At 38.5% G+C, this 15,305-nt stretch overlaps 1 protein-coding gene across 1 annotated transcript in view; it reads right to left on the bottom strand.

The window, feature by feature from the left end:
* Positions 1 to 693: 693 nt before the first annotated feature.
* Positions 694 to 15,305, bottom strand: part of DARS1 (aspartyl-tRNA synthetase 1) — a 73,862-nt gene continuing 59,250 nt past the window's right edge. The window contains exons 8-16 of the mRNA XM_048870343.2: positions 11,860 to 11,971; positions 9,807 to 9,941; positions 8,673 to 8,820; positions 7,531 to 7,677; positions 6,759 to 6,801; positions 5,204 to 5,284; positions 4,369 to 4,480; positions 3,066 to 3,137; positions 694 to 1,331 (exon numbers count right to left, since the gene is read on the bottom strand). Of these exons, the coding sequence (XP_048726300.1) occupies positions 1,240 to 1,331; positions 3,066 to 3,137; positions 4,369 to 4,480; positions 5,204 to 5,284; positions 6,759 to 6,801; positions 7,531 to 7,677; positions 8,673 to 8,820; positions 9,807 to 9,941; positions 11,860 to 11,971 (942 nt within the window). The 3' untranslated portion in view covers positions 694 to 1,239. The remainder of the gene's footprint in view (positions 1,332 to 3,065; positions 3,138 to 4,368; positions 4,481 to 5,203; positions 5,285 to 6,758; positions 6,802 to 7,530; positions 7,678 to 8,672; positions 8,821 to 9,806; positions 9,942 to 11,859; positions 11,972 to 15,305) is intronic.

Consider the following 15,305-nt stretch of genomic DNA (forward strand, 5'->3'; position numbering starts at 1 on the left):
ATAGTGTTGGTCCAAAGAGGGGGCTGTGTCCCCTGAGTTGTAAATATCAGGGAAGCAGTTCCTTCCTCCCTCCCTGTACAGTTCTGTAACTCACAAAAAGTCCAGCTTTGCCCTATTCTCCTTGCAAGGCAATGGGGTCAGTTGTCAGGGCTGGGTTTCTAACCCCTTGTCAGGCTGAGGGACGAGGCTGAGTTTCCTGGGCTCTAAGTAAAAGAAGAAAATAAACAAGGTAAACAAGGTCTATCTACTTATCCAGAGGGTCCAGGCAGCAGAGAATCTTAAACGTCTTTTCTAGTCAGCAGTCCCTGCTCTGTGGATTTAGGGAGTTCTGTGAACTAGTTCTGTATCCTCCTTACTGGGTTTAGATACTCACTTTTAAGGAGCTGGCCTTCTCCTGGTGGAGCAGGCCTCACAGGTGTGTGGGGTTGGAGCTGACTGCCCAGAGTAGGTCTTTAACACCCTCCTGACAGGGACGGGGCAGGTTCCTACCACATACATGGGTAATACACACACTATCTTAAAACCAAGAGTGGTCCCATTGTCTTTATATTACTTTCTGAAGGAGTTATATACAAAAAGAAAAAAAAATAAACCAATTAAACTTCAGGTGGTTGTAGCATCTCTTTCCAAACAACTTCTGTATGCTCAGGATTATTTTATATTAACCCAAAGAAAAAAGACAGATACGGTATAGATAATTTACTTTGAGTTTTACTGCAATCTATTTTTACAATTTAGTATGAACACTTTTAGTTAAGAAAGTTCAACTTTTCACCTGCTTTTCATAATACTCAGTTTATCATGCAAATTAGTTAGCAACTTGCTACTTTCTGCCTGCTTTTTAGGTTACCATTGTATACAGTTATTGTTTAAACTTCAATCAAATACTGCACTAGAGGATATACAGTCTTTTTGTTGTAAGTTAAAAATTCATATCTTTGTAATCTTTATTGCACAAACAATTTATTAAAACTGAAGTGTTCAGAAACTTACTAAGTAATGCATTAGTATAACATTAACTGAACGTAAGTATTACATAAAAAATGTACACACACCTATTGCAAAGAGTCCAGATTTATTAAAATACTTCCCTTTAAACAGATGGTAGTGAAGGATTCAAAATATTATTGTTGTGGCACTTCAGTAGATTTGACTTCCTTATTTTAGTGCATATTACAAGTAGTCAGGGTATAGGCTGATCAATAGCAGGGGACTGGAGGAAGCTTTCAGACAGACATCTTAAGGAGTTAGTCGTTTGGGATCCCGAGGAAACATGGAGGTTTGACGAACATTGCTCAGTCCCAGATAGAGCATAGTTACTCTTTCCAACCCTGCAAAAATTAAATCCAGTCTAGTCACTCATTAGTTTCTAACTCTTGACAACATGAACACACCGTTAGCAATTCTAGCAAGCTTTATACACAGCAGAGTAAGGACCACCACACAATAGGGCATACAACTGCTCTGAGGTATCAGTATAACTGACTACAAAATGGAACTAGCACCAGAAAAAATGAAAGTTTCCCAACACCACACACATTCTGCCATGTGTTACTCTGCCTCATAAAACTAGTTACTGTGTACCTGGATTGGGCTATGCACACTAAGTAGGTGAGCACTAAAGGACAAAATGGAGTCCCAACTTCATTAGGAGCCTCTGGGTGCTACAATAAATAAATAAATAATAATAATAAAGATGGAGAAGAGAGAAAAAAATGAGGGAGACAGGAGTGCTGTCTTAAGAACATAGTAGATGCCAGTACACATCCGAGCAGTCTCTGACAGTGTCTAGTACCAAATATTTCAGGGCAAAGTGTCAGAAACTTTAGTAGACAACTATGGAATAACCTATGCTGAGGGGAAGTTTCTTCCTTATCCCGTAGTGGTTATAGGCAATTTAGAACTCATACCTACTACTGGATGTAGCTGAAATTATTATTCCTTCCAGTGTGCAGTATTGTGTATTTATAAACGCTGAATTTTATGTGCCATCATGCTGCCCATTCACCTAGCTTTTTTAGGTCTCTCTAAAGTTCCTCACAGTCTTCTCTAGAGATAATTATTATGTTGGTCAGGACATCAGCAAATGCTGCCACTTCACTGTTCAAGCTGCCTTTCCAGCTCACTGACAGTTGCATCTTACATAAAGCCCTCTCTGCAATGGGTTGCTTACAATTTCTTATAAATCTAATTACTGAGGAAAATATCTGATTTAGAAATTTTTCTGAAAATTTGTTTAGAATTTTCTAAATTCATTTTACAAAGATAAGACACCCATGCAAAGAGAGACCGGAACAAAGAGCATTGGTTTCGGGCACTTATTGTGTTTAGGACACATACAGAACTCAATTTCAAAATGCATGAATAGGTTACATTTTGCTGCTGAGACCAGTGTGTGCAATTGCAAATTGCTGTGCTTAACATGCATTTTAAAATTTAATGCTATACACTTCGAAAAATTCTCTCATTTTTGTTCACTTTAATATTTAAAATGCTCACACATAGGAAGCCCCTAAACCTCAGTATCTTTGCTGAACAAGTAGCTGCAGCCAAAGCTGATCAATGAGATTCAGCTGAGTAACTTCACCATAAATAAAATAAAAGCAATCACTGGTTTCTCCTGACTTCAGAATGGCTTCATCAAAAGCAATGAGGGGCCTAGAGCCTCCACTATCTTTATTCACTTTAAGTCAGTTATAATAAATCATACGAAGTAGAGTATTTCTTTATTAAAGTTGGAAATAAGAATGATCAATGTGACTAACAAGTGATTTATTCTTGTGCTCATGTGCCTTTGAACATTGGCAGATTGTTCCCTCAATATTTTCCATTTTATGAAATTACTAATGCTCACAATTTAAGCGTTTTTCCTTAAATATTCTTAGATAAGGAGCTTACGATGTTGCTCACCAAGGCCACACCATACATCCAGGTTAACTTTTTGAATTTTATTCTGAACACTTGATTGATTACTGTAATCATAAATAAAGTTATTTAAGACTGACCATCTGAAGTTAAACTTGGGCTGGAATCTAGCAAAAATAAAATCAAGGCAGATACATTACCTATCCCACCACCTGCATGGGGAGGTGCACCAAAACGGAAGGAATCAATGTAAGCCTTTATTTTCTCCAAGTCTAGAGAAGAAAATAATTTTTATTTTCATGCAGAGCTAATGTTTTATCTTACTAATATACTCAAAGAAGCCCAAAGACTAAATGCTTGGATGTGTCTATAATGATTCTACAAAACAAAAACTGGGCAATGAAGCTGTGAAACCAGATGTCAGTCTGTAGCCATCAAACAGATGTAAATAATGAAGCACTGTCTGGAAGCTATGACTTTATATGGAATATTCTCTTTAATTTATGAAACTCCATGAAGTCCCCTGATGTGATTTACTTGGGGAATGCCTTTTATAGTGGAATGACAGCTAGGCCTCTACTGTACATCCTGGCGATCTTAACCCTTACAGAGCTGAGGAATATAATGGAACATTCGTGCTGGTACACTATACTGAGGAGCTGAAGCTCAGTGTACCCTCTTCAGCTTCTCTGTCTCCTCACAGCCACCAGCAGGAGACCTCTCCCAGCTGCTGTTCCTTACCTCCAAGATAGATGCACTGCCACCCTACTTGCTACCCTTCACAAAGTAGCCAGACTCAATACTCACCTCACCTCTGCTGATTCACTTCTGTTTTCCACACATTCTCTTCTGTCTCCCTCTATTATTCAGGCTGCATCCATGCTGATTCCCTCCCCAGTTCCACTGATGGATGTTCCCTACATGACCCATTTCCCCTTTTACTGGTTCAAAGCCCAAGGGTCACCAACAGTGGGGAGTTGCACTGAAAGTGGTATACCAGAAATCAGCATGACTTCACAGCTGCAGGTAACCATGCCAGGGTGGGACTTGCTCTGGTAAGAGTGCCCTGTCTGTTGCTGCAGAAGGCCTTCCTATTTCCTGTACTCTCTACAGCTCTTAGAAAATAGTTTATATCCATAAGGATTAACAATATAATGGATTAAAAATGGTTAAATTAGAAATAAATTAGTTAATGTTGTGCAAGTGTCAGTATTACTATTGCAATATTGCACATGATTATGATATCAAACTGTCCCAAAATCTTTCTTGACAGGTATAAAAAAACATTCAGAACTCTCTTGATGCAAATGATTCAGACAAGGAGTATGCCTGTCATGCCTGAAACTAAAGACAGAAATAGAGAAAAAGGTTTTGATTTCATGCTTCAATTTTGAACTGTTCTCTCCCTCATTACCAATGCTTTGCACAGATTTTGGAAGTCATATGAAAAAACAAATTCTATCTCACAATTTATAATCTTTCAAAGTTTAAACATTTTATTACCAATGCCATGATGCTGGGCTCTTTCTGTCAGCAGCTGAGGATTGTGAATTCTCTGAGCCCCAGATAAAATCTCTTCCCCTCTCATAAACATATCATAGGAGTTGGAGTTTTTCTGGAAAGGAAAAGTTTGCATTTCATTAGTGATTGAAGTTGGAGAGAAGGGTGCATTTCCCACTGACACCTGCTCAGGCTGCAACCAGCCAACATGCACTTTTCAGTAACTTCACCTATGATACTTGATGCGGCGAGATGACGGTGTGAAGTACTGTGGGCTGCAGCAGCATCAGTAAGTAAATTCAGCTCTGCTTCCTGTCATCACATTCAGACAAACTTGATTTATGAACCTGAATTCTTCCACCTCCCTCTTTGCAGAATCACAACATTTATATTTGGAGTTTCAGCAAATGTAAAAACGCAGAGCCCATTCTGGCAACAATTTGGGGACTCCATACAAAAACTAAAGAAAACATAGCTTCCTCTACAGCTTTTATTCCCCTGTAAGAATAGTTTTGCTCTCCATGCATTAGTGACTACAGAAACAGCAGTACTCTATTAGACAAGGACTCTGCTGGGAAGTTTTCTCCTACGGGTTTCTAATATTTACAGCTCTGTTTTCTTTCTGGCAGATTTTTACTAGTAAATGTAACTGTAATACATGTATGGCCCATCCGACATTGTTTTACTCCTAATACCAATGTGAATAACAAATCTTATTGAAACTGCAGATCACATAAAAAAAAGTTTTTAACTCAGCTGTGCTTTGTCAGATTAGGTTTTCATAGCTAGATTAAAACTTTGCTTTTTCACACTGACAACACTACACAACTTTACTTACGGGATTTCCTGGGTCCGGCATTGTATAGAAAGGCCTCACAGCCAGAGGATATTTGTCAAGAATATAGAAGTCTGTATCATACTGTAAGAAGACCAAATATTTTAATAAAGTGAATACTAGATCAAATGGGGTGAGGTGAGGGTTACATAGAGGAAGCCACAATCAATGATTGTTTTAAATCTAAACAAAAGGTCTGTTAGTTTAAAACCTCATCTTTTTATTAACTTTTGCACAATTTAAGAAAAGGAGAAACAGTTGGTCCATTTATTTCACCATATCTTAGCTTGAAAAACAATAGTTAAAAAGGGGTACTACTATACTATCTTTACTAGATTTTTGGACACTGCAATTGTAATGAGCTCTAGCATTCTTGAATATAAAATTCCTTGTCCCAATAAATGTGGTGGTGTTTTTTCTAAATTTGCCAAACACAGATTTTCCCTTCTCCCACCATTCCTAATGGAAGCCAGACTAAAGGGCTACATTTTATTTATGTTCTTAGTGCACCAGGTTAAATGTACTCAGAATGATGTTTGTCAGTGAACTAGTTACTGCAAAACTACCAGGAGAAACTCACATTGTGTTTTGGTTAGAGCAACTAAAAATCTTTTCTGGGAAGAGTAGTTTTTTAAAGCATTATCATTTTGAAATTTACAATCTATGAGATGGTAAAAAATAAATATTAAAAAACCCAATAAAAAGATATTCAAATATTTACTTTATAGTTTGCTTTTAAGAACAATTATTCATGTGAAAGAAAATAAACTGTCAATAGATTGATGAATAGTAAAAAAAAAACAAAAAACCTCGCACACATATCTAGAACAGAGATCCTCAAACTGTGGGGCGCACCCCTCCTCGGAAGGTGTGTAGAAACATTTGGGGAGGCCACAGCAACCCCGTAGGGGTGCGGGGAGGGAGCATCACCCAGCCCCAGCCCTGCACCTGGCCCTATCCCCAGCTTTGGTGCGGCTCCACATCCAGCCGGGGGCTTGGCACCCCAGCTACAGCTCCACTCCTGGCCCCACCTCCGCCCCCAGCTGCAGCTCTCTTCCAGGCCTGGGGCCGAGGCCGGGGCCAGGACCGGTGGTGCACCTGGCCGTGGACCAGGCTGCAGGCCCCCACCGTGGCCAGCTGCAGCTCTGCTCCCGCCCCTAGCCTCGGCCCCTTGCTGCAGCTCTGTTCTCAACCCCACTCCTGGCCCCAGACCCACCCCCAGCTGCGACTCCAACCTCAGCCCTCTTACCCCGTCCACATTCCCACTCCCCCCATCCAGACCTGCAGCCCCACTCCCAGCCCCAAGGGATACGGACAGGGGTAAGCGGGGGGCACGCCCCTCAAAAGTTTGGGGACGACTGACTAGAATAATCATTGAGGAAGTCTTATGTCAATCATAGAATGCTGCCCAAATGACTCTGGCCTGTTCTGAAAACAGCCTGAATTAAAGATGCAAAAAGCTGTTTTGTACAAAACAGACATTTCTCTCTAGTTTTCTATGTTGAGATTAACCTTCAGTTTTAATAAAGAGAGTAATTTATTCTGAAGTGATAGTTACCTTCTCTTTCACCAGACGACCCAGAAGCTTTTCATTTGGTGTGCTGAAAAGAAATATTCTCACCATCAGAATATATCAACTTAGACCTTTACCAGACATACACCTCAAAGAACTAAACAGATTTATATCTGATGGGTTCCCCCACACCCTCCTTTGGAAAACATACAAATAGTTCCTGAATATTTTTAGATCCTACAACTCAGAATTTTAAAAACATTAATCACATTTCTTTGTGTTCTTAAATGAAGTATGGTAGTGTCCTACAACATCCCACTTTGCAGACATATAACCCCCCTGAATTAACTAATATCTACATATGTGCTTGCTATTACCTTGCTACTTCTTCTCACATTATTTTGATTAGTGAAAGACTATGGGCCTGATTCCCCACTGCCGTGCACCTTGCACAGTCATTGACACTTGTGTAAAATGGGTGTAAAATGCTACCACTTAGATATGGAAATAAGCATTTTGCAATATTGTGCCCTTAGACTGCAACCTTTTGGGAGCAGAGATCTGTTATTTTTATTTACCTGTAGAGTAACACACACCTCTATGTTTTTGTACATATGTGAAAGAACAGAAATGTTTTAATGTAGTATATGTACTTGGAAGCTATTGTGAACCCACAGGGCCTTTATCCAACTTCCACTGATATCAGTGAGAATTAGATCAGGACCAACGTTAAACAGGAAAAAATTGACACCTTAACAACAGATGGTGCTAGACCACTTTTACAAGATTGTGCTACATTCCAACAATATGTATGTACCTTAGATCGTCTTCATCACCCATCTCTACTCCAGCTTCCCTGAGCATAGCCAGAGCTTCACGGTACTCCAGCCTCAGAGTTGGCTCCAAAAACTTAAATGGTTCACAAGGAAACTGTTTGTTCACTGTCAGAATTTCAGTTTGAAACCTGTATACATTGAGGAGGGAGGAGGGGCGGAGAGGAGAGGTATTTAATTTGCAGTGGAGCAATAAGCTTACAATTGCAGTGCATATTTTTGCCACAAGAAGTCACTCTTGCAACACACAAAAACTAATTTGAAGCAGTTTCTAGGAGAGTTCTATATAATCAAAACTGAATGTTATCCAAGATAATGCAATCCCCATTTAAATATTACAGAAGTTAAATATTTTAACACTACTCTTGCTGCTTCATTCCTCTCTCAAGAAGTAACTGACTGACCAGATTATTCCTCATAATCATTGCTCTTAAAAACAAAACAAAAAAACCCAACCTCTTTACTAGCTCTACTCCTTTGAAATTAAGTATTACGTAAATCCAACATTAAAAAAACAGATTTCCTTTTGGTCGGGTAATAAGATCTGTGTTTCTGGCAGCAAGATACTGTATAATCTGTAAATGGATGTTAGATTTCCTCCCAGAACTTGATGAACTAGATTTGTCATGTGAGGTATGTAGCAAAAAATGGAATACACTGTTCTTGGCTTTCATAGCAGATAATGCTGACTACTACAATAAACAGGATTCTAAAAAAATGTCTGTAAGAGCAAATATATAGCTCAACATCAAAATAAGGACAAAGAGTTTGTATGTGCACAAAAGTAAGGACATTTAAATTTGAGGACAGATAATTTCTTTTAGGAGGCCATTCCAACAGAAGAACAGTGAGTTTTCTTAATGCCTTCTGACATACCCTAGGAATTACAGCCCCAGGTAGAAAAAGATCATTTCCTGTCCTGATTCTTCAGTGAATTCCAAAATCTAAGATGCACAGGGCAAGTCTAGCAGAGTAAGAGCTTTAATTCTGAAGCGCTCTCGGTATAAATCAGGTTCCTAGCAGTTATTTGACAGAGCGAGGATGGAGCGCCCACTACTTTCCTGCGAGGACCCTAGAGATCTCAAGCAGATGAAGCTGTTCACGGAATGAAAAATGCTCTGTTTACCTTTCTTGAAGTCCCTTGAATATCTGTACTAAGGTGTCCGCAATCTCATCAACCACTTCATGATAGTGGTAATTAAAAGCCATTTCAATATCCAGACCAACAAACTCAGTTAGGTGTCTGTGTGTATTGGAGTCCTCAGCTCTAAACACTGTAAAATTAGAGTACAAATTCTGAATGATCTTGTATCCTAAAGAAAATGACTACAATAGTATTTGATTTACAAAAAATAACTCAGACAATCACATCATGTCTTGCATCAATCATGCACTGCTGTATGTGAGCATGACAATTCCTTTTACTTAAAACCACATACAACTCTTCCTGTAGAGATGGGCTGTCCCCAGAGCTTAATTTTGGTAATGAGCAAGACTTATAACATTTGGTACCTTTAGAAATCTTTAGTTCTCTTACGTTAGAAGTTGTTCTGCCAATTTAGAAATAAATCACTAGTTACCAACTTTAAATGTACTAGTTTTACAGTTCTGAGAAAGATATATGTTAGTGCTCAGCAGACACTATTTCTGTTTTTCAAAAGCTTTTGAGGAAAGGGAGATTGGAAATCAAGGCCTAGGGTTCTTTGCTCTAAATCCAATTTACATTGGGGGTGTTGTTTAAATGAAGTTGTTGGTAGACATACAACACAGGATGGGTGCATTTTAGGAATTAAAATAAATTTAAAGAATGTAAAAAACTATGCATATTTTTAACTGCTTGGTATTGGACAAGTGAAGAATGTTCATCAAGAATCATCAGCTTCTGGCATCACAGAGTTAGTAGATACTTTGCTAGCTTGTTTTAGCTCATCATTGAATTATTGACTTCCATTCCAGTCCTCCCTCTTTTTCATCCCTGGGCCTGGAATATTACATAGCAACATCTGCTAGAGAACACCAGTGCTTTCTATCAACGCATCTGACTTGAGCATTGCACTTTTATTCCATCAGCTTACCCCTTAAACGCTGTCATTATGTCAGTCCAATAAGTAGCCCTTCCTTGAAACTTTTGTTCAGTATGTAGAGAAAGCAGCAAAAGGAATCAAACGTTCAGTGTGTGCACATCATCCCATTTGTCACAGGCTTGCTCTAAGCCATCACTGCAGCATGAAAAACTCTGATAAAACAAAGTTATTCTGACCTGGTCCAATGCAGAAAACCTTTTCGAAGTCAGCACAAATACACATCTGCTTGTACAGTTGTGGGGACTGAGCCAGGTAGGCACTGCTTTTGAAGTAGGATACAGTAAACACATTGGCTCCTCCTTCACTGGGAGCTGAAAAAGCAAGTGTTCACAACAATTAAAATATAAACTTACAAAATCTGAGGTTGATCTATTCAAGTACCTTTGGGTTCGTATGTAAAGTTTAGGATGAGATATTTCAAAACCAATTAGGAGAATATACATAGAGCAACCATTAATTTCAATGGGAATTGTATGTCTAAATCCTTTACTCAGTTTAGGGGTGTAACACGCTGGGCATAAAAAGTTATCCTGAAAAAGCAAGAGCATGCGCACTTGCGTGCAAAGTCATAAGGAGCCAAGAACTCCTGCATTCTAATCCCACAACTGAAACCGACTCCCTTCTGTGCCCTCAGGTGAGTCACTTTACTGTTCTGTTTCTCTGTCTATAATATGAGAAAAATACTTTCCTACCTAGCTAACAAAGGATGTTGTGAGGAATTGTTAGCTAATGTTCTTAAAGAGTTTTGAAGATGAGAGAGTACTATGTAAATACTGAAAGATTATCATCTCTTCCATGAAGATGAGCTTTTCTCTTTTACCAATACCCTCTCTCCTCAAACTCACGCACAAAAATTGTTATGCCATTTGAGTTGCAACACAACTTTCCCCCACAAAGATCTCAGATTTTCAGCAGCTATTTTTGCACATTCTTAGTAGAAATGGCTTAATTTAAGTAAATACGGTAACATAATTATTCTTGAGCATGGAACAACAACTTTTGAAATCTCAAAGACTGAAAACAGCTAGGATATGAAAATTAGCATAGACTGTACCTACTTTACTTAACGATTTTGCATAAACATAACCTCACTGAAACAAATAGGATGTTTGCACTATTGGTATGCAACACAGTAAGAATGGCACACTTCCTGGTGGGTCACATGCAGAGAGACCCTGTGAGCCATTTGTACTACAGCATCATTTCATAGTTTTATAACACAGAGACATCTAACATGAAGGTGGTGAACTGCTGCATTCAGTGAGATTTTGTGTAGTAAGACAATTGCTTACATATATTAGGTTATAAAAAGGCTGCTGTTACAGTCTCAGCTGACAACTGGTTTCATAAAATGAGAATTACAAAATCCACTTCTAAGAACGATGTCTGGGTAAGGCACATCCAAGAAAGAATACCACCACTAATACTTTGCCCTGACACAGCACCTTCCATCAGAGAACTGTCATATACCTTAGCAACATCACTGATGCCTCACATACCTGACAGGCACATACCATCTCCCAATTTACAGATGGGAGAAGTGAGGCACTGAGCCGTTAACTGACTTGCTCAGAGTCACACAGCAAATCAGTGGCAGAGCCAGGAACAGAATCTACATTTCCCAGCTCCTAGTCATGTGCATTAGCCATTAGGCCATGCTTCTATGCAAAGCTATGTTAGCAGCTTCAAATAACCTTATTTTGCTCTCTATAGATCTGACAACTTGCAATATTTTCTACCATGGAATGATCTTATGTTCAGTACCAAGGGAGAGAAGACTCTTCTGTGGGGAAGCTGCATTTAAGTTAGAAAACTACATACAAGTCTCCTCTTGTTTATGTAACCAGGTGCATCTGATTTTAGATTGGTGGTACCCAACATTCAAGAGTGTTCAGGTTCAAGAGCAATCTTTGTTTAACTTAACAGAATTTTTACATGCCCATGAGAGACTGCAAGTCAGCTAAGAATAATCCTTTCTTGTCAGGAGTACTAACACTAAAAGGTGCAAGCACTGGGCCAACTACTAACATCTAGGGATAGGAGAACAACAGAACACACTGTTTTTCCTTTCTAGAAGATGCTATTCTAAACTTAAAAGATAGTAATTTATTGCTTGTTAAAAAGAAAAAAAATCATCATTTTTCAGCCCCCCAAATAACAATCCAGTATCGCTGTGCTAAGTAAATGCCATCCCTCAGATTTGTAGTTGGTAATTAAACCACACAGTACCTGAGATGATTTTGGGAGTCTGAATTTCCACAAACCCCTTGTGAATGAGAGTTTCTCGAAAGAGCTGACAGATACCAGACTGAAGGTGGAAGACAGCTTGACTAGTACAGGTCTATAAGAAAGGAAATAAAATAATTAATCCTGAATTAGTTTTACTTGCTGAACTTTATTACTTTTGTCATGACCATGGAATGTTTAAGCTATTCTCTCAGGAGTGCTTATCCCATATTCCCAATGGCCTGAAAAGAGAGAAATCTGAACTGAGAATTACTGATTACCCAAAAACAGTAATAGCAAAGGTAACAAGTGAAACCCTTTTACTTCACTTTACAATGCATACACTTACAAGAAGGCACTAATGTGAATTTTACGCCCTCTTAAAGAACCACTAAGTTGTGAGATACATCATGCTTCTCCAAGACTAGATTTACAGTACGATAACACTGTAAAAGCTAAATCTACTAGGAAGCTTTCATTGCATTGAACCAAAACAGATGCAGAAATATATAATGGATTAGTTTTAAATGAATACAAGATAAAAACAATGACCTTGGTACAACACATAAGGGAGAAAAAACTGTTTAGTCCTGTTAAAGAGACCACTGAAATACAGGGCCTTTGGAGGTGATATAAGATGTACATATAGACATAAAACCCCCCCAAACGAGACATAAAAGCATTTAAAATTTCCCACAAAAACTGGTCAAGTAAACTGCCTTTTGTTCAGTCTTTCCCATGTTTGCTGCAAAATGTAAATCACCTTTTAAAGTGAAAACCTTAAAAAAAACGGTTATAAGAATATTGCTTTTCATGTGTGCAACAGTTAACGCACTTGTACATCTAAGTGCACTAAATATTCCTGTAACGCTTTCTGGAGCTCTGGTGTAAAAAAAGTAAGTCAATGCTGAAAAATACTTCAATACGTCAACACTGAACCCACATCTGATTTCATGCATATACAGTATGAAACCTGACAGTTAGTGATCTACAGCTGTATATAAATATATCAGATCTTTCAGTTGCTTGCAGGAGTTAACATTTTTTTCAAAAAAATATGATCTGCGTCATAGCACTGTTTACTTCTTCTTTCTGCAGTGTATCTGACTTTTCAGTTAGGTGAGGAGAGACTTGTGGTTTTTCACATGACATGCCACCAAACCACATATACCCATAAACCAATCAAAACAAATCACAATCATCCAAGTTTAGACAGACAGCATACTGAATGCTTGGAAACAAACCTAGGCTCAGCTCCATCGGAAGATGAAAATTTCACTCAACTCAAAAAGCAAAATAGAAAGCTATAAAATATAGTGGCCTTGTAATAAAATGCCAATAAACTCTAAATTATCAGTCTGATTACATGTTTTGGTGATGAGTGAGACTTCATAGTTGCTGGAGTTTTCACAGACTAATGTCTTAACCACAACTGTGCTCCCAATACTTTCAGAATGTGGAAACTAAGGTTTTGAACAACAGTTAAGAAATGAGTCCTCTCTACCTTTTTTCAACCCCTGCCCTGCTCAGTTTCCAAAATATATTCACTCCAAGAGGCAGGCACAGATGCCAAGACAACGAATTGACCCCAAGTCTTGTGGGCTTAGGCATTGCAGTATAGAGTGCTATATCCAGACCATGGGAATGATCCAGAGGGATATTTTTCTGTTTTGCAATTTAATACTGAAAAGTTGGAAGATATTGTCCACCAGATGATGACCATCCAAGCCATCAAATTTGGGACCTAAACTGTCAGTGCCTTATATCTGATTACGAAGGAGATATGTGCTATTATATGGCACTATATGATATGCCACTATCAAAATGCTCACAAAGGCAAGTTCCTAGAGTATTCCTTTTAGGTGGCAGAGTAATAATGCCTCTTCCATATGTTTGATGGACTACCATTAATTCTATGAGAGAGAGAATTCCTGGGCTACAAAATCATGAAAAAGAAAAAGAAATGGGATTTTGCTATATCTCTTCCTTCCCAATCTGAAAGCAATTATTTGTTCTGCAGCCTAAAACTGTACACAGTAATACGGCCAGCTGAGATCTAACCATTCTCTTTTATAAGTAGTTTCCCCAAGAATTCCTCTTCTATTTCTTTAGCAAGACCAAAGAGCAAAGACCATGGCTTCTTAATCCCACATACAGTACTAAGTTCTCTTTAAAAAAAAAAAAAGTGAGTATTTGTGAAAGTTGTCAGATTGACAGGCCTAGAGATCGATGCTTTTATTTAGTTACATAATGGGTACAGCACAAGAAGTGACAATGCAACCCTCTCCAAAGTGCCTCAATGCTGACCTGATAGGACCACCTCCAAAGGTGATATGGTAGTTGATTTTCAATGCTCATTCAATCATTGGCTTCTCTGTGGAGACTGCCAAGAAGGGTACCTATTTAAAGTCCATTGTGATGTGGAAAACCTATTCAGCGGGAATTAGACAGGCCACCAACTCATTTCACACAGGCTGCTAAAGAGCCATCACTACCAATGTAAAACAAATTCAAACTGCTGACCTAGAAGTGAAAAGCTCTGTATCCTATTACCAGTTTCCTGAGCCAGCCAGTCCTGAACTGAAGATGTGACAAATTATTCCCTGTCAATATGAAGCAACACCTCTCTCATTTAAACATTTTCACTACATTAAAATAAGCCTTAGGACAACACAGATCTAAACTGAACTGGCTAAAGAAAGGAATTCAAACTGTCACCCTATCCTTAACTATCTCAGCTGATGTATCTAGTATTGTGGGGTTTTACAGTGGTATGCAATGCTGTTACCCATGTGCTACAATACCTAAGTACAAAAGACCAAATTAAACAGTTACAAGCTCTGACTGTGAATAATTTTTACTATTGCCTTTAAAAAAGTTACACCACCATTATTATTCTTCCTACAACACAACACCTTCCACTGATATATTGGCAAATTACACTGTCCGTGTCCATTCCATTGTCTGTGAAGATTCCTTCATGGAATTAAATGGGAAATTGAAACAAACACATGCTACTTATATGTTATACCCATTGCAGTATTAATGTTCCAAGTAGGTCTTCTGATTTGGTTTCATATGCCAGCTCATCTGGCCTCTGTCACAAACAATGGAAGAAATCCTGCTAACAATTTGAATCTTATGCTTTCTTGGTCATAATCTCTTCCCATTTTCAGCTATCAACTACTATTTTTTGGCCATTTTAATAATACAAAGTAGAATTAAAAATAAGCTACATTTTAAAGATATAATTAAGCTTGTAAATATATAGTGAGCACATTTCAGTCAAAAGGGGTTGTCTACAATAGAGTGACTGTACAATAGAGTGTAGCCATACAAAATACCTAGACAGAGAAAGAAGTGGTTCCAATGGAATTGAGGGCACTTAGCACCTTGCAGGACTGAGTTATAAGAGAGTAGCAATTTGAGCTCAGCCGGGCAGAGCCAGG

The sequence above is a fragment of the Caretta caretta genome, chromosome 11 (genome assembly GCF_965140235.1).
Source record: "Caretta caretta isolate rCarCar2 chromosome 11, rCarCar1.hap1, whole genome shotgun sequence".
In the NCBI taxonomy this organism is placed as follows: Eukaryota; Metazoa; Chordata; order Testudines; family Cheloniidae; genus Caretta; species Caretta caretta.